A 27,004-nucleotide genomic window follows, 5' to 3' on the forward strand; every position below is an offset into this window, starting at 1 on the left:
CTCAGATTGTTGAAATCAATACAAAACCATTTTCTAGACGCATAGAAGCCGCAGAACTATCAAAACAACCCGACCCAAGCCTGATGTACTGTCCAAACAGGCAGTTCAGCTATTTAAAAAAGGAGTGGGAGGACGGTATCCCCTCACTTGTCAGTCTCACCTTAGGAAAGGAGAAAGCAGGGACAGTGAGAGGCAGACCCTCTGCTGCTCACTCCCTCCCTCCGTTGAGACTGACCATCAGATGCAGGCGCCATCAGTCCAGTAAAATAAACAAAAAGTAAATTATTTCAATTTATGCTGTACCTCACAAGTGATACAACAACTGATCTATTTTGTTATCAAAGCTCGTGTTTTGGAATATAATATGGTCTTAAAATAACAATATTGTCAGGCCAAGCACATAGCCAATAGGCTGTGATAATACAGTATATACAGACTACTGCACAAACTTCAGTCCGACAGAACTGTTTTTATTAATGTTGCATAGGCTTATATTTTTTTAAGTCATGTTTAAAAAAAATCTGAGCAGTAGCTTTCGGCTTGCTTTTTAACTGCGAAAGTGATCTGGACTCAGAAAAGGTTGGTGATCACTGCTATAGACAGCACAAGCCTATGGGAAATAGTCATTTTGGCCGCGGACGTCACTGTTACTGTATAGAGCAAGTTTTCAAGGTGTTTGTGGGTGCTGCATGTTGTGGTAATTCGGCCATTCTGTGGCTCCGGGGGAGTTTTCTATACAGCCTGCCAGATGCGGGCTAAACTGAAATGCCACGCTTTGGCCATAGATCCGATCGCGGATCTCGCGGCATTTCGGAGAATCCCGAGAGCCATGCTTTCGGGGGGTGGATTGTGCTCAAGTTTCTTTTTTGATTTTAGGATCAATGTTGTCACAGTTGCTTCTCGTTGAAGAGGTAGCTACTAACATTCCAATGCCGTAGCTAGCTATCCTCTTCCTCCTTTTCTGAATCAATTTCTGGCCATTTCTTTCTAGCTGGCAAAATAAGTGAGCTAGATTTTGTGTACTGCCATATGTTGAATACATAACTAAGTTTGGCACTGCTATGGGCTAGTAAAAATCCTAAACCTAGCCAGCTAGACAGTGATAGCCACAAGCTAAATCCGGGAGAGAGGGAGGAAAGAATTCACTTGGTTTCATCAGCTGCTGGCTAAATCAAACACATATTTCCACATATAATTGATATATTGTAGAAAAATCCTGACAGACGTTTCCATATTAAAARGTGAAGTGCCACTTACAGCTTACCACAGTACAGTAGGTTACAGGCAACATGTTCCTCAACCGTGTGAGTCATAGAAATTACAATCTTGCGTTCGTGGCTTTCCATCAGTTTTCATAGCTTTTATACGCAGGGAGCATAAACTGTACAATTATAAACAAACAATTATTTTTCAAGAACCCATTTCTAAAGAACCCATGTACATTAGTTAATATACAGCACCAACTACATAACTTGGTGTTCATTACAATAACAGTTAACACTTACTATCATGAGCATGATATAACACTCTCATGCCACAGTCATTCGAATGTCATAGTAGAGAGCCACAGCTAAAAGTAGGGCTGGGCAGTATACCGTATTTTACTATATACCAGTATTGCTGCATGGACCGGTTACGGGTTTTTACTTTACCTTCTATAACGGTATTTGAAAGTTTGGTATGTTAAATGTGATATGCCTTGTGTAATGTCCACTTTTATAGTTTACACCACTACTTGAGTCATCCCTCTCCGCTCTCTCCATGCAACTTTCCACACAGACTTAGCCACGCCCAATGTCACTCAATGAGTTGTTGTTGCTTGACCACGAGACACTTGCGTTCAGTCTGCATATTCAATGCAGCACATGCAGGATTTTCTTAGCAAGTTTTAGCTAAATCATGTTAGCCGCTAATGCTAATCACTAGTTAGCTAGCTAGCTAATAAATGTACAGAGTCCGAGCAAAAGTAGCTTGCTAATACAGCCTGATACCAGTGCTGTAGTAAATCAGCATGTTGTTTGTGCAACAGTATCTTTTAAATCAAAGACGAATAGGCAAAGCATGAATATGTTGGCTAGATGAAGAAACATTTAATGTAGCCAAAGATTATAGGGTCTCCAAGGAAACACTGACCATCACTTTGGTTCCTACCCTGTCACAATAATTCCTCCCTGGCATTTTCCTTTGTTGTAATGTCAAACAACACTGTATTCAAAGTGCCCGCTATTATTTATATTCCAACCATAGAATTAGAATAAACATTATGTATTGAACAAAAATATAAAATACAACATGTAAGATCCCAGAAAATGTTCCATATAAACAAAAAGTGTATATCGCTTAAATGTTTTGCACAAATTTGTTTACATCCATGTTAGCGAGCATTTCTCCTTTGCCAATATAATCTATCTACCTGACAGGTGTGGCATATCAATAAGCGGATTAAACAGCGTGACCATTACACGGGTGCACCTTGTGCTGGGAACAATAAAAGGTCACTCTAAAATGTGCAGTTGTCACACAACACAATGCCACAGATGTCTCAAGTTGAGGGAGCGTGCAATTGGCATGCTGACTGCATGAGTGACCAACAGAGCTGTTTCCAGATAACATTTTAACTAATTTCTGTACCATGAGCCACATCATAGAGAATTTGGCAGTACGTCCAACTGGCCTCACAACCGCAGACCACGTGTAACTACGCCAGCCTCCACATCCGGCTTCTACACCTACGTGATCGTCTGAGACCAGCTACCCGGAAAGCTGATGAAAATGTTGGTTTGCACGAACAAAGAATTTCTGCAAAAAACTGTCAGAAACCGGCACATCTGCGTGCTCACCAGGGTCTTGACCTGACTGCAGTTTGGCGTCGTAACCAACATCAGTGGGCAAATTCTCACCTTCGATGACCACTGGCATGCTGGAGAAGTGTGCTCTTCACGGATTAATCCCGGTTTCAACTGTACCGGGCAGATGGCAAAACGTGTGTATGGCGTTGTGTGGGAGAGCGGTTTGCTGATGTCAACGTTGTGAACAGGGGTTGTGGTATGGGCAGGCATAAGCTACGGACAACGAACACAATTGCATTTTATTGATGACAATTTGAATGCACAGAGATACCGTGATGAGATCCTGAGGCCCATTGTCGTGCCAYTCATCYACCGCCATCACCTCATTTTTTAGCATAATAATGCATGGCCCAATGTCACAAGGATCTCTACACAATTCCTGGAAGATGAAAAAGTCCCAGTTATTCAATGGCCTGCATACTCACCAGACATGTCACCCATTGAGCATGTTTGGAATGCTCTAGATCGACGTGTACGACAGCATTTCCAGTTACCGCCAATATCCAGCAACTTCGCATTGAAGAGGAGTGGGACAACATTTCACAATCAACGGCCTGATCAACTCAATGTGAAAGAGATGTGACGCGCTGCATGAGCAAATGGTGGTCACACCTGATACTGACTGGTTTTCTGATCCACGCACCTACCTTTGTTTTTTTTGTTTTTATCTGTGACCATCAGATGCATTATTTGTATTCCCAGTCATGTGAAATCCATAGACTGGGGCCTAATGCATTTATTTAAATTGACTGATTCCTTATATGAACTGTAACTCAGTAAAATCTTTGAAATTGTTGCATTTATATTTTTGTTCAGTGTATTTCCATTACTCCAACAGTTCACCCAAGTATTTTGATCTAAATCGCAAGTCAAATCGCAACATTTGGTTAAAAATAAGGCCTAGTTTTCTTTCTCCATATAGTGCAGCCCTATGTGGCAGCGTAGAAATGATCTCAAATGAGTGCAAGAAATGCAGAAATTGATGGGAATGCAGGAAATTATTTTAGGTTGAATTGAACAGTATAAAACAATCCAAATTGAGAAAGACCCATTGAAATCACTTATAAAGCAAATTATGAACTTTTATTATTGAAAAACATAAAAACATAAATTCTCAAAATGTAGTTATTTGACATAGCCTTGTTCTGTTCAATGTCCTCTACCTAAATATGCCATGAAAATGTTGTTWAGTTCAAAAGAATACAAGACAGAAAGTGCTGACACCATTCAAACCAATGAGGGTTCGGGACTTTAAAGCCAATTATCTCAGAGTCATCTTTTTGCAGATAGAATCTTATAATCCCAAGCTCTCGATAGGTAAATAAATATACATCACATTTTAGTCATTTAGCAGACGCTCTTATCCAGAGCAACCTTTGTCTCAGCATATGACAATAATGTTCCTGACAATGGCAAATTATTCATAGTTATTAGATTATTACTATACTTGTTCYGTCATTCTTACGACAGTATGACACACTTCAAGTGAAGCACACTGTCTGGAAAAGCCAAGTCCTCCTCCTCCTAAAAAAACATTGAAAGAACTCAGACATTTCATTAACATTCTTGCATGTGAAAGAATGCTATCTTAAAGTCAAGGATGATAGACGACRAGGAATCTTATGGAGCCAAATGGAGCCAAAGGGAGTAGGGTGAAGTTGCCCCTAGACACAGATCTTGGGGCAGTTTAGCATTTCCCCCACTAATGGTTAAGGTTAGGATTGGGTGATGGGCAGCTAATTCTAGATCTGTACCTACTGGAATTTTTTCACTGGAACGCAAAATGTTGTCATGTTGCAGCTAGGTAAATCCCCATTAGAAAGCCTCTACGGGCCTCCATAATAGTCTTGATATTGCACTCATGCAAGTGTTTTCTGGAATGTGAACGCATATACAGTGGCTTGCGAAAGTATTCACCCCCCTTGGCATTTTTCCTATTTTGTTGCCTTAAAACCTGGAATTAAAATGTATTTTGGGGGGTTTGTATCATTTGATTTACACAACTCTGAAGATTCACAATAAAAAATATTTTGCAACAAACAAGAAATAAGACAAAAAAACTGAAAACTTGAGCATGCATAACTATTCACCCCCCCAAAGTTAATACTTTATCAAGCTACCTTTTGCAGCAATTACAGCTGCAAGTCTCTTGGGTTATGTCTCTATAAGCTTGGCACATCTAGCCACTGGGATTTTTGCCCATTCTTCAAGGCAAAACTGCTCCAGCTCCTTCAAGTTGGATGGGTTCCGCTGATGTACAGCAATCTTTAAGTCATACCACAGATTCTCAATTGGACTGAGGTCTGGGCTTTGACTAGGCCATTACAAGATATTTAAATGTTTCCCCTTAAACCACTTGAGTGTTGCTTTAGCAGTATGCTTAGGGTCATTGTCCTGCTGGAAGTTGAACCTCCGTCCCAGTCTCAAATCTCTGGAAGACAAACAGGTTTCCATCTAKAATTTCCCTTTATTTAGCACCATCCATCATTCCTTCAATTCTGACCAGTTTACCAGTCCCTGCCGATGAAAAACATGGTGTTCTTGAGGTGATGAGAGGTGTTGGGTTTGCACCAGACATAGCGTTTTCCTTGATGGCCAAAAAGCTACATTTTAGTCTCATCTGACCAGAGAACCTTCTTCCATATGTTTGGGGAGTCTCCCACATGCCTTTTGGTGAACACCAAATGTGTTTGCTTATTTCTTTCTTTAAGCAGTGACTTTTTTCTGGACACTCTTCMTTAAAGCCCAGCTCTGTGGAGCACGGCTTAAAGTGGTCCTAGGAACAGATACTCCAATCTCCGCTGTGGAGCTTTGCAGCTCCATCAAGGTTATCTTTGGTCTCTTTGCTGACTTTCTGATTAATGCCCTCCTTGCCTGGTCCGTGAGTTTTGGTGGGTGGCCCTCTCTTGGCAGGTTTGTTGTGGTGCCATATTCTTTCTATTTATTAATAATCGATTTAATGGTACTAAGTGGGATGCAAAAAGTTTTGGACATTTGTTTTTTATAACGCAACCCAGATCTGTACTTCTCCACAACTTTGTCCCTGACCTGTTTGGAGGGCTCCTTGGTCTTCATGGTACTGCTTGCTTGGTGGTGCCCCTTGCTTAGTGGTGTTGCAGACTCTGGGGCCTTTCAAAACAGGTGTACAGTTGAAGTCGGAAGTTTGCATACACTTAGGTTGGAGTCATTAAAACTCGTTTTTAAACCACTCCACAAATGTATTGTTAACAAACTATAGTTTTGGCAAGTCGGTTAGGACATCTACTTTGTGCATGACACAAGACCTAAAAGGTACCACGTTCATCTGTACAAACAATAGTATGCAAGTATAAACACCATGGGACCACGCAGCAGTCATACTGCTCAGGAAGGAGACGTGTTCGATCTCCTMGAGATGAACGTACTTTGGTGCGAAAAGTGCAAATCAAACCCAGAACAACAGCAAAGGACCTCGTGAAGGTGCTGGAGGACACAGGTACAAAAGTATCTATATCCACAGTAAAACGAGTCCTATATCGACATAACCTGAAAGGCCGCTCAGCAAGGAAGAAGTCACTGCTCCAAAACCGCCATAAAAAAGCCAGACTACGGTTTGCAACTGCACATGGGGACAAAGATCGTACTTTTTGGAGAAATGTCCTCAAACAGAAACAACCAGGTGGCCATAATGACCATCGTTATGTTTGGAGGAAAAAGGGGAATGCTTGCAAGCTGAAGAACACCATCCCAACTGTGAAGCACGGGGGTGGCAGCATCATGTTGTGGGGGTGCTTTGCTGCAGGAGGGACTGGTGCACTTCACAAAATAGATGGCATCATGAGGWATGAAAATTATGTGAATATATTGAAGCAACATCTCAAGACATCAGTCAGGAAGTTAAAGCTTGGTCGCAAATGGGTCTTCCAAATGGACAATGACCCCAAGCATACTTCCAAAGTTGTGGCAAAATGGCTTAAGGACAACAAAGTCAAAGAATTGGAGTGACCATCACAAAGCCCTGACCTCAATCACAAAGAAAATTTGTGGGCAGAACTGAAAAAGCGTGTGCGAGCAAGGAGGCCTACAAACCTGACTCAGTTACAGCAGCTCTGTCAGGATGAAAGGCGCCTAAATTCACCCAACCTATTGTGGGAAGCTTGTGGAAGGCTACCCGAAACATTTGACCCAAGTTAAACACTTTAAAGGCAATGCTACCAAATACTAATTAAGTGTATGCATGTAAACTTCTGACCCACTGGGAATGTGATGAAAGAAATAAAACCTGAAATAAATCACTCTCTCTACTATTATTCTGACATTTCACATTCTTAAAATAAAAGTGGGGATCCTAACTGACCTAAGAAAAGGGAATTTTTATTAGGATTAAATGTCAGGAATTGTGAAAAACTGAATTTAAATGTATTTGGCTAAGATAAACTTCCGACTTCAACTGTATATATACTGAGATCATGTGACACTTAAATAAAGTCCACCTGTGTGCAATCTAACTAGTTTTTTTTTCTTCATTTCACCAATTGACTATTTTGTGTATGTCCATTACATGAAATCCAAATAAAAATCAATTTAAATTACAGGTTGTAATGCAACAAAATAGTAAAAATGCCAAGGGGAATGAATACTTTTGCAAGGCACTGTAGGTAGCATACATTCCCATGTTACCAAATGTTCTCACTTGCAGAGATGATGCTGATGACTGAAAACAACCCAGCAGCTATGAAATTGGCTGCAGGGTATAGGCAAAGAAAACAGATAAATGGAACAACTATGGCTTTCATTATTTCAGCAAGTCTATCTAGGCAGTTTTTAAAAAATGTCCGTCAACTGGGTTGTCAATACATTTACAATAAAATGGACTTCAAAATATTTTGGTGATCAACACAATTGGCATTTTTAGACATACAGTTGGATCCGAAATTATTGATCATAACATTTAGCAAAAATGACAATATAAAATAAAATTTAAATTCTGAGCTATATTACATGCAAAAAAAAAAAAAAAAAAAAAGGGGGAAATTATATTATAATAATACAATTACTCAGAGAAAGATATTTTGTTTAAAAAGCAACATTATTTATTCTCAAAAAGGTAGGGGTCAAAATTATTGACACCCCTGTTTTCAATACCTCACCTTACAAGGATAAGGGCACTGAGCCTTTTCTGAAACGTTTTATGAGTTGGAGAACACATCTTAGACCATTCCTACATACAGAATCATTCCAGATCCTTGAGATCCTTCGTCTGCACCTCCGGCTCTTCAATTCAAATCACAGGTTTTCAAGTCCTAAGACTGAGATGGTAATTTCTTTGTGGATTTTGATGTGTTCTTGGGGTCATTGTCAGCAACCAGTGTTTTGTCTAAAATGTCCTGGTACTGGGTAAAGTTAATGATGCCGTTGACCTTAACAAGGTGCCCCAGGACCCAGTCATTTTTGCTCATCTTTATCAATGGTGTCAATAAYTTCCAACCACACTGTAGTTTGAGGAGTGAAACRGGGGGGGGGGGGGGGGATACGGTAAGGTATAAGATAGTAAGCATTATTTATGGCCCAAGGACAATGAGTTGTGTTGAGCACGAGAGAGAGTATGTACATAGCCAAATTGTTTCTTTGTTTTTCAGTTTCAGTCACATGACAAGAGCTTTGATCCTACTGCTTCCTTTTCCCGTACCTTTGAGCAAGACTTCCTTTCACAATGCTTTTCTCAGTAAATAAGTAGTCCCTAACTTAGCACTAATGGATACTACAGCACAATGATAATTAGGCCTATTTCAAGAGAGATAGTGTGTAAAAGGAAATGCACAAGATCTTTGATGTGTAGTGCACTTTCGGGGTGATAGGCCTACCTAAAACAAATCTATATTTATTGCAGCATAGGCCATCTCCCTTACCACTCTTATTTAGGGGCACTGTGGGCACTGACGGTAAAAAATAAGTTTGCGTATTATTATAAGTGCTTGTTAATAATCGTGTGCCAACTGTCATGACAGAATTACCCATGTTAGCACCAATTACCAGGTATTTACCTAAGTATTTCATGAAAGAAAGTAAGAAACCCTTTAGAGGGCCTGTTTAGTTGGTTTCTGAAATGGACCAATTTACTTCAAAATAGAAAATTGGTATAGTAGCTCATTTTCTGGCCTAACTCGGGCCACTCTGGCGCTTGCAAGCTAAAACCTTCAGAATGAAAAGATTGACTAGTGGGTTGAATCCCAACGTTGAAGTATGGATATAAACTCATTATATGAACAGTCATCGATGCACCTTTTAAAAGGGTTAGAAAAACAAAGTAGGCTTGAAGTCTTTTTAAAATATTCAAGCTTAGCTAAAGATTGCACAGAAAAATGTGGCCTTGTATTTCAAAACATGACCAACATTCACATAATAAGTTAAAACTGAGAAACCCTTAACCGTGTAAGCCAGCATTATCTTTGAGAGCCCCTTGAGCGATTGTTTTCTTGGGCCTGAAAAGGACATTTGTTAAAGATAGGCTACTGTGAATGTAACAATAGGAAAAGTAAAGTCATCATCTGTAGACTATTGTCCTGTCCATCTTTAGATATACAATGTACATTGATAAATATAACAGGGGAGAGCATAGCCCTTGATCATGACTCTCAGTTCATTATCTTTCATATCAGCAAGAAAAAAATAAAACACACACACACACAGTATTGTGCAAAAGTTTTAGGCAGGTGTGAAAAAATGCTGTAAAGTAAGAATGCTTTAAAAAATAGACATGTTAATAGATTATATTTATCAATTAACTAAATGCAAAGTGAGTGAGCAGAACAAAAATCTAAATCAAATCCATATTTGGTGTGACCACCCTTTGACATCTTCAACAGGATAACAACAATAAGCACACAGCCAAGACAACGCAGGAGTGGCTTCGGGACAAGTCTCTGAATGTCCTTGAGTTGCCCAGCCAGAGCCTTGACTTGAACTTGATTGAACATCTCTGGAGAGGCCTGAAAATAGCTGTGCAGCGATGCTCCCCATCCAACCTGACAGAGCTTGAAAGGATCTGCAGAGAAGAATGGGAGAAACTCCCCAAATACAGGTGTGCCATGCTTGTAGTGTCATACCTAAGAAGACTTGGTGTTTCAACAAAGTACTGAGTAAAAAGTCTGAATACATATGTACAGTTGAAGTCAGAAGTTTACATACACCTTAGCCAAATACATTTAAACTCAGTTTTTCACAATTCCTGACATTTAATCCTAATAACAATTCCCTGTCTTAGGTCAATTAGGATCACCACTTTATTTTAAGAATGTTTCAGAATAATAGTAGAGAATGATTTATTTCAGCTTTTATTTATTTCATCACATTCCCAGTGGGTCAGAAGTTTACATACACTAGTATGTGGTAGCATTGCCTTTAAATTGTTTAACTTGGTCAAACGTTTCAGGTAGCCTTCCACAAGCTTCCCTCAATAAGTTACGTGAATTTTGCCCCATTCCTACTGACAGAGCTGGTGTAACTGAGTCAGGTTTGTAGGCCTCCTCGCACGCACACACTTTTTCAGTTCTGCCCACAAATGTTCTATAGGATAACCACCACAATCAGATGCGGGCACTAAGACCGCACTCAGTCAGCTGTATAAGGAAATAAGCAAACAGGAAACCACTCACCCAGAGGCGGCGCTCCTAGTGGCCGGAGACTTTAATGCAGGGAAACTTAAATCAGTTTTACCAAATCTCTATCAACATGTTAAATGTGCAACCAGAGGGAAAAAAATTCTAGATCACCTGTACTCCACACACAGAGACGGTGGTCGGATTTGGTAAATCCGACCACAACCTATCCTCCTGATTCCTGCTTACAAGCAAAAATTAAAGCAGGAAGCACCAGTGACTCGGTCTATTAAAAAATGGTCAGATGAAGCAGATGCTAAACTACAGGACTGTTTTGCTATCACAGACTGGAACATGTTCCGGGATTCTTCTGAGGACATTAAGGAATACAACACATCAGCAACTGGCTTTATCAATAAGTCCATTGAGGACGTCGTCCCCACAGTGACTGCAGTGACTGTACGTACATACCCCAACCAGAAGCCATGGATTACAGGCAACAYTCGTACTGAGCTAAAGGGTAGAGCTGCCGCTTCAAGGTGCAGGACTCTAACCCGGAAGCTTACAAGAAATCCCACTATGCCCTGCGACGAACCATCAAACAGGCAAAGCGTCAATACAGGGCTAAGATTGAATCATACTACACCGCCTCCGACGCTCGTCGGATGTGGCAGGGCTTGCAAACTATTACAGTCTACAAAGGGAAGCACAGCCACGAGCTGCCCAGTGACACAAGCCTACCAGACGAGCTAAATCACTTCTATGCTCGCTTCGAGGCAAGCAACACTGAGGCATGCATGAGAGCATCAGCTGTTCCGGATGACTGTGGGATCACGCTCTCCGTAGCCGACGTGAGTAGGACGTTTAAACAGGTCAACATACACAAGGCTGCGGGGCCAGACAGATTACCAGGACGTGTGCTCCGGGCATGTGCTGACCAACTGGCAGGTGTCTTCACTGACATTTTCAACATGTYCCTGATTGAGTCTKTAATACCAACATGCTTCAAGCAGACCACCATAGTCCCTGTGYCCAAGAACACAAAGGCAACCTGYCTAAATGACTACAGACCCGTAGCACTCACGTCTGTAGCCATGAAGTGCTTTGAAAGGCTGGTAATGGCTCACATCAACACCATTATCCCAGAAACCCTAGACCCACTCCAATTTGCATACCGCCCAAACAGATCCACAGATGATGCAATCTCTATTGCACTCCACACTGCCTTTTCCCACCTGGACAAACGGAAAACCTATTTGAGAATGCTATTCATTGACTACAGCTCAGCGTTCAACACCATAGTCCCCTCAAAGCTCATCACTAAGCTAAAGAACCTGGGACTAAACACTCTGCAACTGGATCCTGGACTTCCTGAAGGGTCACCCCCAGGTGGTGAGGGTAGGTAGCAACACATCTGCCACACTGATCCTCAACACTGGAGCTCCCCAGGGGTGCGTGCTCAGTCCCCTCCAACTCCCTGTTCACCCAAGACTGCATGACCAGGCACGAGTCCAACACCATCATTAAGTTTGCAGACGACATAACAGTGGTAGGCCTAATCACAGACAACGATGAGACAGCCTATAGGGTGGAGGTCAGAGACCTGGCCGGGTGGTGCCAGAATAACAACCTATCCCTCAACGTAACCAAGACTAAGGAGATGATTGTGGACTACAGGAAAAGGAGCACCAAGCATGTCCCCATTCTTATCGACGGGGCTGATGTGGAGCAGGTTGAGAGCTTCAAATTCCTTGGTGTCCACATCAACAACAAACTAGAATGGTCCAAACACACCAAGACAGTCGTGAAGAGGGCACGACAAAGCCTATTCCCCCTCAGGAAACTAAAAAGATATGGCATGGGTTCTGAAATCCTCAAAAGGTTCTACAGCTGCAACATCGAGAGCATCCTGACCGGTTGCATCACTGCCTGGTACGGCAATTGCTCGGCCTCTGACCGCAAGGCACTTCAGAGGGTAGTGCGTATGGCCCAATACATCACTGGGGCAAAGCTGCCTGCCATCCAGGACCTCTACACCAGGCGGTGTCAGAGGAAGGCCCTACATTGTCAAAGACCCCAGCCACCCCAGTCATAGACTGGTCTCTCTACTACCGCATGGCAAGCGGTACCAGAGTGCCAAGTCTAGGACAAGAAGGCTTCTCAACAGTTTTTACCCCCATGCCATAAGACTTCTGAACAGGTAATCAATGGTTACCCGGGCTATTTACATTGTGTGCCCCCCCCCAACCCCATTTTACGCTGCTGCTACTCTCTGTTTATCTTATATGCATAGTCACTTTAACCATACATCCATATACATACTACCTCAATTGGCCCGACCAACCAGTGCTCCCGCACATTGGCTAACTGAGCTCTGCATTGTGTCCCACCAACCCCTCTTTTTACACTACTGCTACTTTCTGTTCGTCATATATGCATAGTCACTTTAACCATACCTACATGTACATACTACCTCAATAAGCCTGACTAACCAGTGTCTGTATATAGCCTTGCTACTCTTATTTTCAAATGTATTTTTACTGTTGTTTTATTTCTTTACATACACACACCTTTTTTTCGCACTATTGGTTAGAGCCTGTAAGTAACCATTTCACTGTAAGGTGAAGCTGTAAGGTAAAGCATTTCACTGTATTCGACACACGTGACAAATAAACGTTGATTTGATGTCAGGGCTTTGTGATGGCCACTCCAATACCTTGAATTTGTTGTCCTTAAGCCATTTTGCCACAACTTTGGAAGTATGCTTGGGGTCATTGTCCATTTGGAAGACACATTTGCAACCTAGGTTTAACTTCCTGACTGATGTCTTGAGATGTTGCTTCAATATATACACATAATTTCCATTCCTCATGATACCATCTATTTTGTGAAGTGCACCACTCCCTCCTGCAGCAAAGCACCCCCACAACATGATGCTGCCACCCTCGTGCTTCACGGTTGGGATGGTGTTCTTCGGCTTGCAAGCATCCCCCTTTTTCCTCCAAACATAACGATGGTCATTATGTCCAAACAGCTCTATTTTTGTTTCATTAGACCAGAGGCCATTTCTCCAAAAAGTACGATCTTTGTCCCCATGTGCAGTTGCAAACCGTAGTCTGGCTTTTTTATGGTGGTTTTGGAGCAGTGGCTTCTTCCTCGCTGAGCGGCCTTTCAGGTTATTTCAATATAGGACTCGTTTTACTGTGGATATAGATACTTTTGTTCCTGTTTCCTCCAGCATCTTCACAAGGTCCTTTGCTGTTGTTCAGGGATTGATTTGCACTTTTCGCACCAAAGTATGTTCATCTCTAGGAGACAGAATGCATCTCCTTCCTGAGCAGTATGACGGCTGCGTGGTCCCATGGTGTTTATACTTGCGTACTATTGTTTGTACAGATGAATGTGGTACCTTCAGGTCTTTGGAAATTGCTCCCAAAGATGAACCAGACTTGTGGAGGTCTACAATTGTTTTCTGAGGTCTTGGCTGATTTCTTTTGATTTTCCCATGATGTCAAGCAAAGAGGCACTGAGTTTGAAGGTCGGCCTTGAAATACATCCACAGGTACACCTCCAATGGACTCAAATGATGTCAATTAGCCAATCAGAAGCTTCTAAAGCCATGACATCATTTTCTGGAATTTTCCAAGCTGTTTAAAGGCACAGTCAACTTAGTGTATGTGAACTTCTGACCCACAGGAATTGTGATACAGTGAATTGTAAGTGAAAAGTCTGTTAACAAATGTTGGCAAAATTACTTGTGTCATGCACAAAGTAGATGTCCTAATCAACTTGCCAAAACTATAGTTTGTTAAAAAGAAATTTGTGGAGTGGTTGAAAAACGAGTTTTAATGACTCCAASCTAAGTGTATGTAAATACCGACTTTAACTGTAATTGTAATATCAGTTTTTTTATTTTAATACATTCTCTAAAATGTCTAAAAAACTGTTTTTGCTTTGTCATTATGGGGTATTGTGTGTAGGAAATAATACATTTAATACATTTTAGAATAAGGCTGTAACATAACAGAATTTGGAAAAGGTCAAGGGTCTGAATACTTTCTGAAAACACTGTAGGTTTGGGGTTGTTCATGTTTGATACTGTGAAACTTTGTGAATAGCTCACAGATTAGCATATCCTGTCATGTCATGATAACTTGGTTGGTACAGGCGAGCACATCAACGGTGGAGCTCGATTGATTGCTCTCTGTCGCATGGAAATAGTTGCAGTGTTTAGCTGTATATAGCCAGCTAACTAGTTGGTTGTTTTGTCTTGTTTCTACCTATTTAATTCATATGAAAGCGGCCCAAGCTGCTTACTGTAGCTAACTAACTAGTAAATCTGTCAGGCGAGTGTAGCGGTAAATTTGGCCTGCTCTCACGAAGCGTCAACTTCAGCTGTCCATTTCACTAGCTAGCATTACAGACAACTAGCCACCGAAATGAAGGCTAGAGTAATTTGTGTTTATCTGTTGGGTTTAGGTTAGGGTTTGTCATGTTTGCTTGGTGCAGATATCCACAGGCTATACATTGCCTCGTTTTCCTATTATTTGACAGCTTAGCTGTCCTGTTAGAGTAGTAGATTCCTGCGCAGCGGAGCTCATATAATGAGTTGGATATTTGTTTACATAGCCAGCTAACAAGTTGATTGTTCTGTCCTGTTTCTAATGATGCAACTGTCCCAGCTTCGTAACTAAATTGGCTAACTCTGTAGTTAGTCGGTCAGGCAAGAGTTGATTTTAGAAACTCAGCAAAAAAAAGAAACGTCCCTTTTTCAGGACCCTGTCTTCCAAAGATAATTCATAAAAATCCAAATACCTTCACAGATCTTCATTGTAAAGGGCTGATCGTCCTCGCAGTGGCAGACCAGGTGTAACAACACCTGCACAGGATCGGTACATCCAAACATCACACCTGCGGGACAGGTACAGGAGGGCAACAACAACTGCCCGAGTTACACCAGGAATCCCTCCATCAGTGCTCAGTGTCCACAATAGGCTGAGAGAGGCTGGACTTAAGAGCTTGTATGCCTGTTGTAGGCAGGTCCTCACCACACATCACCGGTAACAACCTCGCCTATGGGCACAAACCCACCGTTGCTGGACCAGACAGGACTGGCAAAAAGTGGTCTTCACTGACGAGTCGCGGTTTTGTCTCACCAGGGGTGATGGTCGGATTCACGTTTATCGTCAAAGGAATGAGCGTTACACCGAGGCCTGTACTCTGGAGCGGGATCGGTTTGGAGGTGGAAGGTTCGTCATGGTCTGGGGCGGTGTGTCACAGCATCATCGGACTGAGCTTGTTGTCATTGCAGGCAATCTCAATGCTGTGCGTTACAGGGAAGACATCCTCCTCCCTCATGTGGTACCCTTCCTGCAGGCTCATCCTGACATGACCCTCCAGCATGACAATGCCACCAGCCATACTGCTCGTTCTGTGCGTGATTTCCTGCACGACAGGAATGTCAGTGTTCTGCCATGGCCAGCGAAGAGCCCGGATCTCAATCCCATTGAGCACGTCTGGGACCTGTTGGATCAGAGGGTGAGGGCTAGGGCCATTCCACCCAGAAATGTCTGGGAACTTGCAGGTGCCTTGGTGGAAGAGTGGGGTAACATCTCACAGCAAGAACTGGCAAATCTGGTGCAGTCCATGAGGAGGAGATGCACTGCAGTACTAAATGCAGCTGGTGGCCACACCAGATACTGACTGTTACTTTTGATTTTGACCCCCCCCCCCTGTTCAGGGACACATTATTAAATTTCTGTTAATCACATGTCTGTGGAACTTGTTCAGCTTATGTCTCAGTTGTTGAATCTTGTTATGTTCATACAAATATTTACACATGTTAAGTTTGCTGAAAATAAACGCAGTTGACAGTGAGAGGACGTTTCTTTTTTTTGCTGAATATACACACACACACACACACACACACACACACACACACACACACACACACACACACACACACACACACACACACACACACAGAGAATGGGAGCCTATTTGCCATGTCTTAGCCTAGGACTAAAGCGAGTGGTTTTGGAGTTGTTTTTAAAAGTGGTAGGAACTTCTATCTGTTCCAGAGCTTGTAATGGATTTCAAAAAGACAATGGACGGGATTGACCATCGTGAGCAACTGAGGAGCTATTACAATGTTGGATGCACTGGCAGAAAATGGTGGAAGTATGTGTTTTGCAGGATGCTCAACATTGCCATCATAAATGCATACATTGTGGGGAACTCTGCAAAGGCCCCTTCCCAGAAACCCCAGGCTCTGGTCCCTGAAGGCATTCAAAATGCAGCTTGTGCATTCACTTTGTGATATGGCTACAGTGGCAGGAAGAGGGGAGGACCGAGTTGTAACTAATTTGAAAGCAGGTGAAGTTTGAAGGGCGCAAGAGAGGGAGTGGTGTGCATCTGGAGTAAACACAGGGCAAAGAGTGGGAGATGTGTAGAAATGTATTTTGGGTGCTCTACGTGTTCTGTGCCACTTTGCAGGATGGGGCAGTGCTTCCAGAAGTTCCATGACATGTTGTATGCTAAACGCCAATACTAAAGTGACAGTGTGAAATAAGAATTTCTCCTACAAATCTTTTGTTGTCTCTGAACAGTTGTGTTTTGTATCTTCTCTATCGAATACTTGCTGCGTTCACTGAATTGTTGTCAAAATAGGCTACTATTTCTACATTTTGTGTCAGGCCTGGTCTGTACTAAATCTTATTGAGAGAGCTAACCAACATATTGAAAGAGTCCCTGAATAGTTTGAATTTTTACAATGATACAGAAGTAGGAATTGTTGTCAATCAAATGGTCTACTTTGTGTGGGTTTTTAAATACCATCTGAATATCATCCTCTCGTCACATTTTGGATAATTGTTTTATTTATATGAAAATAATATTTACAAGTATAATATATTATACATTTTAAGTGAGTAATTTACAACAATTTAAATACTCTAGGGTTTTTTGTATTTAAACAATGGAATACAAAATGAGTGTTATTCCTACTGACATGTGATGTCATACACTACATGACAAAATGTTTGTGGACACCTGCTCATCGAACATCTCATTCCAAAATCATGGGCATTAATATGGAGTTGGTTCCCCCTTTGCTGCTATAACAGCCTCCACTCATCTGGGAAGGCTTTCCACTAGATGTTGGAACATTGTTGCGGAGACTTACTTTCATTCAGCCACAAGATCATTAGTGGTCGGGCACTGATGTTGGACGATTAGGCCTGGCTCACAGTCGACGTTCCAATTCATTCCAAAAGTGTTCAAATGGGGTTGAGGTCAGGGCTCTATTCAGGCCAGTCAAGTTCTCCCACACCGATCTCGACAAACCATTTCTGTATGAACCTCGCTTTGTGCACGGGGGCATTGTCATGCTGAAACATGAAAGGGCCTTCCCCAAACTGTTACCACAAAGTTGGAAGCAGAGAATCATCTAGAATGTCATTGTATTATGTATCGTTAAGATTTACCTTCACTGGAACTAAGGGGCCTAGCCCGAACCATGAAAAACATCCCCAAATCATTATCGCTCCTCCACCAAACTGTACAGTTGGCACTATGCATTGGGGCAGGTATCGTTCCCATGGCATCCTCCAAACCCAGATTTGTCTGTCGGTGGTGAAGCGTGATCCATCACTCCAGAGAACGCCTTTTGTGGCTGAGCTGTTGTTGCTCTTAGACGTTTCCAATTCACAATAACAGCACTTACAGTTGAGCGGGCAGCTCTAGAAGGGCAGAAATTTGACGAACTGACTTGTTAGAAAGGTGGCATCCTATGACGGTGCCACATTGAGGGTTTTTCTTTATTTTTACTATTTTCTACATTGTAGAATATTAGTGAAGACATCAAAACTATGAAATAACACATATGGAATCATGTAGTAACCAAAAAAGAGCAAAACAAATCAAAATATATTTTATATTTGAGATTCTTCAAATAGCCAAACTTTGCATTGATGGCTGCTTTGCACACTCTTGGCATTCTCTCAACCAGCTTCATGAGATAGTTACCTGGAATACATTTCAATTAACAGGTGTGCCTTCTTAAAAGTTAATTTGTAGAATTTATTTCCTTCTTAATGCGTTTGAGACAACCAGTTGTGTTGTGACAAGGTAGAGGGAGGTATTCCGAAGATAGACCCAATTGGTAAAATAACAAGTCCATATTATGGCAAGAACAGCTCAAATAAGCAAAGAGAAATTATTCCATCATTACTTTAAGACATGAAGGTCAGTCAATAAGGAACATTTCAAGAACTTTGAAAGTTTCTTCAAGTGCAGTCGCAAAAACCATCAAGCGCCATGATGAAACTGGCTCATGAGGACCGCCACAGGAATAGAAGACCCAGAGTTACCTCTGCTGCAGAAGATAAGTTCATTAGAGTTACCAGCCTCAGAAATTGCAGCCAAAAGAAATGCTTCACAGAGTTCAAGTAACAGACATCTCAACATCAACTGCACAGAGGAGACTGCGTGAATCAGGCCTTCATGGTCGAATTGCTGCAAAGAAACCACAACTAAAGGACACCAATAATAAGAACAGACTTGGGCCAAGAAACACAAGCAATGGACATTAGACTGGTGGAAATTTGTCCTTTGGTCTGGAGTCCAAATTGGAGATTTTTGGTTCCAACCGCCGTGTCTTTGTGAGACGTGGTATGGGTGAACGGATGATCTCCGCATGTCTATTTCCCACCGTAACGCATGGAGGAGTTATGGTGTGGGAGTGCTTTGATGGTGACACTGTCTGTGATTTATTTAGAATTCAAGGCACACTTAAACAGCATGGCTACCAGAGCATTCTGCAGCGATACGCCATCCCATCTGGTTTGAGCTTAGTGGGACTAGAATTTGTTTTTCAACAGAACAATGACCCAACACACTTCCAGGCTGTGTAAGGCCTATTTTATCATGAAGGAGAGTGATGGAGTGCTGCATCAAATGACCTGGCCTCCACAATCCCCCGACCTCAACCCAATTGAGATTGTTTGGGATGAGTCGGACCGCAGAGTGAAAGAAAAGCAGCCAACAAGTGCTCAGCATATGTGGGAACTCCTTTTAGACTGTTGGAAAAGCATTCCAGGTGAAGCTGGTTGAGAGAATGCCAAGAGTGTGGAAAGCTGTCATCAAGGCAAAGGGTGGCTATTTGAAGAATCTCAAATATAAAATATATTTTGATTTGTTTAACACTTTTTTTGGGTTACTACATGATTCCATGTGTTATTTCATAGCTTCGATATCTTCACAATTATTCTACTATGTAGAAAATATTATAAATAAAGAAAAACCCTTGAATGAGTAGGTGTTCTAAAACTTTTGACCGGTAGTGTGTGTGTGTGCGTATAGATATATAGATATCTATATATACACCTTTCAAAAGTGAAGGGTCATTTAGAAATGTCCTTGTTTTTGAAAGAAAAGCACATTTTTGGTCCATTACAATAACATCAAATTGATCAGAAATACAGTGTAGACATTGTTAATGTTGTAAATGACTATTGTAGTTGGAAATKGCAGATTTTTTATGGATTATCTACGTAGGCGTACTGAGGGCTATTATCAGCAACCATCACTCCTGTGTTCCAATGGCACGTTGTGTTAGCTAATCAAAGTTTATCATTTTAAAAAGCGAATTGATCATCAGAAAACCATTTTGCAATTATGTTAGCACAGCTGAAAACTGTTGTTCTAATTAAAGAAGCAATAAAACTGGCCTTTTTTAACCTGGTTGAGTATCTGGAGCATCAGCATTTGTGGGTTCGATTACAGGCTCAAAATGGCCAGAAACAAATACCTTTCTTCTGAAACTCGTCAGTCTATTCTTGTTCTGAGAAATGAAGGCTATTCCATGTGAGAAATTACCAAGGAACTGAAGATCTCTTACCACCCTGTGTACTACTCCCTTCACAGAACAGCGCAAACTGGCTATAACCAGAATAGAAAGAGTGGGAGGCCCCGGTGCACAACTGAGCAAGAGGACAAGTACATTAGAGTGTCTAGTTTGAGAAACAGATGCCTCACAAGTCTTCAACTGGTAGCTTCATTAAATAGTACCCGCAAAACACCAGTCTCAACGTCAACAGTGAAGAGGCAAACTGTGAAGACTATTTCTTCCTAACAACGACAGCCAACTTAGCCAAACATGGGATGATTTAACAAAAGCGCATTTGCGAAAAAAGCACAATCGTTGCACGACTGCACCTAATCATAAACATCAATGCCTTTCTTAAAATCAATACACAGAAGTATATATTTTTAAACCTGCATATTTAGCTAAAAGAAATCCAGGTTAGCAGGCAATATTAACCAGTTGAAATTGTGTCACTTCTCTTGCGTTCATTGCACGCAGAGTCAGGGTATACGCAACAGTTTGGGCTGCCTGGCTCTTTGCGAACTAATTTGCCAGAATTTTACGTAATTATGACATAACATTGAAGGTTGTGCAATGTAACAGGAATATTTAGACTTATGGATGCCACCCGTTAGATAAAATACGGAACGGTTCCGTATTTCACTGAAAGAATAAATGTTTTGTTTTGCGAGATGATAGTTTCCGGATTCGACCATATTAATGACCTAAGGCTCGTATTTCTGTGTGTTATTATGTTATAACTAAGTCTATGATTTGATAGAGCAGTCTGACTGAGCGATGGTAGGCACCAGCAGGCTCATAAGCATTCATTCAAACAGCACTTTCGTGCGTTTTGCCAGCAGCTCTGCTGTTTATGACTTCAAGCATATCAACTCCCGAGATTAGGCTGGTGTAACCGATGTGAAATGCCTAGCTAGGTAGCGGGGTGCGCGCTAATAGCGTTTCAAACGTCACTCGCTCTGAGACTTGGAGTAATTGTTCCCCTTGCTCTGCATGGGTACTTTGAGGGTGGCTGTTGTCGATGTGTTCCTCGTTCGAGCCCAGGTAGGAGCGAGGGGAGGGACGGAAGCTATACTGTTACACTGGCAATACTAAAGTGCCTATAAGAACATCCAATAGTCAAAGGTATATGAAATACAAATGGTATAGAGAGAAATAGTCCTATAATTCCTATAATAACTACAACCTAAATCTTCTTACCTGGGAATATTGAAGACTCATGTTAAAAGGAAACACCAGCTTTCATATGTTCTCATGTTCTGAGCAAGGAACTTAAACGTTAGCTTTTTTACATGGCACATATTGCACTTTTACTTTCTTCTCCAACACTTTGTTTTTGCATTATTTAAACCAAATTGAACATGTTTCATTATTTATTTGAGGCTAAATTGAATTTATTGATGTATTATATTAAGTTAAAATAAGTGTTCATTCAGTATAGTAATTGTCATTATTACAAATAAAAAAACTTTTTTTATTTTATTTATTTATTTTAAATCGGCCGACTAATCGGTTTCGGCTTTTTCTGGTCCGCCAATAATCGGTATCGGCGTTGAAAAATCATAATCGGTCGACCTCTAGTAAGGATGCATATGCAGGAGACCCATTTGAGGTGTCGAAAATGGTGAAGTACGCACTGTGAAAAGTGGACTTTGTCTTATTTAGATTTAATTGTATTTCTGAAGAACAGAGGAAGATTTCAGTGAGCCTCCAAAGAATCCGGACAACAGAAGTTTTGAACTTTGGAGTACATCAACTGTCAAAGGAATCATCTCAGGGGTGACGACGGATGTTCAGGTTGAATACCTGAAGAGAAATCCTGGTGTGATTGGTGCCCGGCGTCTGACCCGTTGGGTGAATGGAGAAAAATAAGAAAGTATGTCGGTCCTGTTGTTTTTTGATACAGAGCAAATACCTACGCATGTGAAGTTTGGTTATGTAAGATACGCTGTAAGAGCTTTCTTCCCCAAACCATTGCAGTAAAAGAATTGTAAAGGATTTGGCCATGTTTCAAGTGAGGTGCAGACGGACAGAGTATACTGAAGAATGGTGTGTAGAAGGACGCCGGTGTTCAATTGTGGTGGGGATCATGATCCCGAGTTCCTAGAATGCCCTGTAAGGGTGAAGGAGATTGAGGTTGCAAAAGTTAGAGCGGTTAATCAATTTCCTATGCGGAGGTGATTAAAAGGTTAGAGAAAACAAGTGATGCTAGTGAAGATATGGTAGTGGACCGACCACAGCCTGGAGTAAATGTTTGCTGCCAGTCAAAAGATACCCTAAAAAAGGTGGATTTTATGGCGTCCATTGCCACAGTTATAAACTCTACGGCACAAGTCTCAAAGAAGTCTAAGAAACTGGACATTATTGTGGCTGTGGCAGAAAAGTTTTTGGGCCTGTGTAGCGATCAGATCTGTTATATTTTTCATCAGAAACGTTTTTGATTTAGTTTAGTTTATTTATTTTTGTGGGGGAATCCTGTTTCCATCCCGTACAGTAGGTGGCGGGATGCACATAACATTGTGCGATCGCCAATATACCATAGAAGAAGTACAGAACATGTAAGGTCCTATGACTATAAGGAATAATGTTAGGCTACTTCAGTCCACTATTGTGCTAAGGATAGCGATGACAACACTGTGAAAGCAAATTGAAAACATTATAACAATATCGTTCGTGGAATTTGACCGGGATACGTATACATGTATTACAATAATAGGTAGAATTCCTTACGGATGTAGTAGGCTTTGTGAATTGGAACACATCTGTAGCGAGTTGGTAAACATGCTAACAGCTTGGATATACAGTAGTTACTATCTCAACAACCACTGTTATTTCCCGACTGTCTAAACTCCTGAAGGCTACTCCAAGTTCCTACATTGTAGTCAGGTTACTAATAACAATGTCTTTATTGGTAGCATATCAATGGTTTATCAAAAAAGAGGACAATGTATAGCTAAAATCCCTTTTACCTTGTATACATCTCCGTAGGTCCCGCTCCCAATTCTCTGTATTAGCTCGAAATCCTCTTGCGGATTTCGCCTTGAAAGGTCGAAAGTGGAAGCCATTTTTAGGTCCCCGGTTTAGTTATCCAGTCGCTATATTTGTTGTAACACTGACACCACATATAACGAAAAACATACAATATAAACACACGTCGTCAGAAAATATCACTGCCTGACTTCACTGTAACTTTAACATGGCCTCCTCTGAGCACTGCGCGTGCGCCGCAGCCAGCTTGTCCAAGAGGGGAATGCAAGGAATGGGCGACAAGAGGGTGGGTCGCTGGCTGGCTGGGATCTCTGATAGAATTCTACCCCTGGACACAGATCTGGGATCAGTTTAGCGTCCACAAATTCTCAATCGTTGGGGGTGAAACGCTAAACTGATCTGAAACCAGAGTTTAGGAGCGACTAGTTTGGTTTTGTGTATCCTACAGAAATGTTTTTGACACGAGGATCATGAATACCCTAGTAATTCTCTACTTGTTTACAGCTGGATCATTTCTTCTCATTCTCACAAATATCCAGAGTGCAATAGAGTAAAATAGCATAGAATTTGAGAATTAGGAAAATAAGGATCATAAACTTGGAAAAACAATCTTATGAGTTTGATTATACCAATCAATAATTATGGTATAATAGATAATATGCTGCATTAGCCTACTATATTGATACATTGTATTGCTTTTCTGTAAAACTGGAAAGCACACAAAATAATAACCATACAGTCAATCATATTGTGGGAATTTATTATAATCTATTGTCTTGTGAGCCAGAATTACTAGGCATTTGTGCATGTGGAAAGTTTGCAATACATGTATTATTTATAACTTACTATTTGATTGAATGTATTATTGTACAGTACTATTAAAAAGTCCATATTACTGAATGATCGAAAAATGACTAATACAAAGCCAATGCATTATTACATTTGACCATATCACACATCACTCTTATTCTTAATTTCCCTTTATATCCTGCCTTTGTGTAATATCCTCCAGAGAAAAACAGGTGTCACTAGATGGATCTGTCCCTACTCCCTAGGCCTATACTAATCTGAAAATAGGAATCCACAGCACAAAAAATGTATTCAACAAAGACAATCACCCACACAATGTAACCTTTTCCAACATGCATGAGAGCACCAGCTGTTCCGGACGACTGTATGATCACGCTCTCCGTAACCAATGTGAGTAAGACCTTTAAACAAGTCAACATTCACAAGGCACCAGACCAAACAGATTACAAGGACGTTAGTATGACCGAGTCTGTAATACCAACATGTTTCAAGCAGACCCTGTGCCTAAGAACACCAAGGTAACCTGCCTAAATGACTACCGACCTGGACAAAAAGAACATCAATGTGAGAATGCAACTGGATCCTGGACTTCCTGACAGGCCACCCCCAGGTGGTAAGGGTAGGTAACAACACATCTGCCACACTGATCATCAACACGKGGGCCCCTCAGGGGTGCGTGCTCAGCCCCCTCCAACTCCCTGTTCACCCACAACTGCATGGCCAAGCACGACTCCAACACCATCATTAAGTTTGCCTACGACACAACAGTGGTTGGCCTGATCACCGACAACGATGAGACAGCCTATAGGGAGGAGGCCAGAGACCAGGCAGTGTGGTGCCAGGATAACAACCTCTCCTTCAACGTGATCAAGACAAAGGAGATGATCGTGGACTACAGGAAAAGGAGGGCCAAGCACGCCCCCATTCTCATCATCGGGGCTGTAGTGGAGCAGGTTGAGAGCTTCAAGTTCCTTGGTGTCCACATCACCAACAAACTATCATGGTTCAAACACACCAAGACAGTTGTGAAGAGGGCACAACAAGACTATTCCCCCGCAGAAGACTAACAAGAGTTGGCATGGGTCCTCAGATCCTCAAAAGGTTCTACAGCTGCACCATCGAGAGAATCGTGACTGGTCGCATCACCGCCTCGTATGGCAACTGCTCGGCCTCTGACCGCAAGGCACTACAGTGGGTAGTGCGTACGGCCCAGTACATCACTGGGGCCAAACTTTCAGCCATTCAGGACCTCTATACCAGGCGGTGTCAGAGGAAGGCCCTAAAAATTGCCAAAGACTCCAGCCACCCTAGTCATAGACTGTTCTCTCTGCTACCGCACGGCAAGCGGTGCTGGAGTGCCAAGTCTATGTCCAAAAGGCTTCTTAACAGCGTCTACCCCCAAGCCATAAGACTCCTGAACAGCTCATCAAATGGCTACCTGGACTATTTTCATTGACCCCCCACCCCCCCTCACTTTACTTCTACCTACATGTACATATTACCTTAAATACCTCAACTAACCTGTGCCCCCGCACATTGACGCTGTACGTATATAGCCTCGTTACTGTTATTTTATTGTTGCTCTTTAATTATTTGTTATTTTTCTATTTTGTTATTTTTATTTTTGTATTTATTTATTTTTTACTTTCTTAACACTTATTTTCCTTAAAACTGCATTGTTGGTTAAGGGTTGTAAGTAGCATTTCACTCTTGTATTCAGCGCATGTGACAAATAATATTTGATTTGATTTGTGATTTGTACCAATTTGGTCAACTAGCAAATGTGCCAATTTAATTGCTCAATGTTTTTCCCATGTTCACTCCACCAGTACAGATTGCAATCATTGTCATCACCATTTACATGTTTAGTTATGCAATTTTTGTCATGCCAGGCACACATCCAGGCTCCATTTTAATGGGCCATTATTAGAGCTGGCAAAGGTGCAGATCAAACAAGCCAAATAAACACCCACAAATCCATTTCAGCAATGCTCGCTTTGTGGCAATTATTTCATCACTATGAGCTCAATTCAGACTTTGATACTGTGACAGAATAGAATTGCAATAGCATGATGCTGAAATGGCTATTGATCATTTGTTTGGGGACTGTTGAAAATCCTGACATTTTGGATAAGTCCCCTGAAAGAGTTCATGAACTCTATTAGTTCACTTTGATATGGCCATTGTGTGGGTGTGTTTGGTTTCACTATCCTTGTGGGGACCAGAAGTCCTCACAAGGATAGTAAAACAAGGAAAATTGGGGACTTTTTGCCATCCTTCCCCAAAAGGAAAAAGGCTATTTTAGGGTTAGGGGGTAGGTTTAGCGTTAGGAGTTTGTGTCTGGTTTAGGATTAGGGGTTAGGGTTAATGGTTAGGTTTAGGGGTTAGTGAAAATAGGATTTTGAATGGGAGTCAATTGTTTGGTAGTGTGTATGTGTGTAAGAGAGAGAGAGTACTGCAGTAAAGGCTCATATCATTCATAGTTTGTGTGACCACTGTGCTCAGAACAGGTGCGTTGACCAAAATGTAATACAATTCCAACATTGTAGCTGGTCTGCACTCAAAAAGGAGATTTAAGGTTTCTTTTTAGTATTAATTTAATTTAGGGGTAGGTAGATAGACAAACGTTTCGGCCTGTATCCTATGTTTGATGTGTGTGTGTATGTGTATGTGTCTGCATCTGAGAGAGAGAGAGAGAGAGAGTAATTTAAGTTTTACACATTAAAATTGTCAACCTGTTACTTGTTACTTGGTGTATTGGGGAAATTGTTTTATCAAAACAAAAATGTTTTATCAAAATTAGGATGCAAGGGTTAAGTTACAGGAAACCATTATTTTCTCTTATAGACACACCCATCTTTATTACTGACTGTGAAAGAGTAGGACAACCTTGA

General features: G+C 41.4%; 1 protein-coding gene across 1 annotated transcript in view; it reads right to left on the minus strand.

Moving 5' to 3' along the window:
* LOC112080714 (mitogen-activated protein kinase kinase kinase kinase 3) overlaps positions 1-23,529 on the minus strand; it is a 99,035-nt gene extending 75,506 nt beyond the window's left edge. Inside the window, exon 1 of the mRNA XM_070442672.1 lies at positions 23,282-23,529. Within this exon, the coding sequence (XP_070298773.1) occupies positions 23,282-23,377 (96 nt within the window). The 5' untranslated portion in view covers positions 23,378-23,529. The remainder of the gene's footprint in view (positions 1-23,281) is intronic.
* Positions 23,530-27,004: the final 3,475 nt, after the last annotated feature.

The sequence above is a fragment of the Salvelinus sp. IW2-2015 genome, unplaced genomic scaffold (assembly GCF_002910315.2).
Source record: "Salvelinus sp. IW2-2015 unplaced genomic scaffold, ASM291031v2 Un_scaffold16450, whole genome shotgun sequence".
NCBI lineage: Eukaryota > Metazoa > Chordata > Actinopteri > Salmoniformes > Salmonidae > Salvelinus > Salvelinus sp. IW2-2015.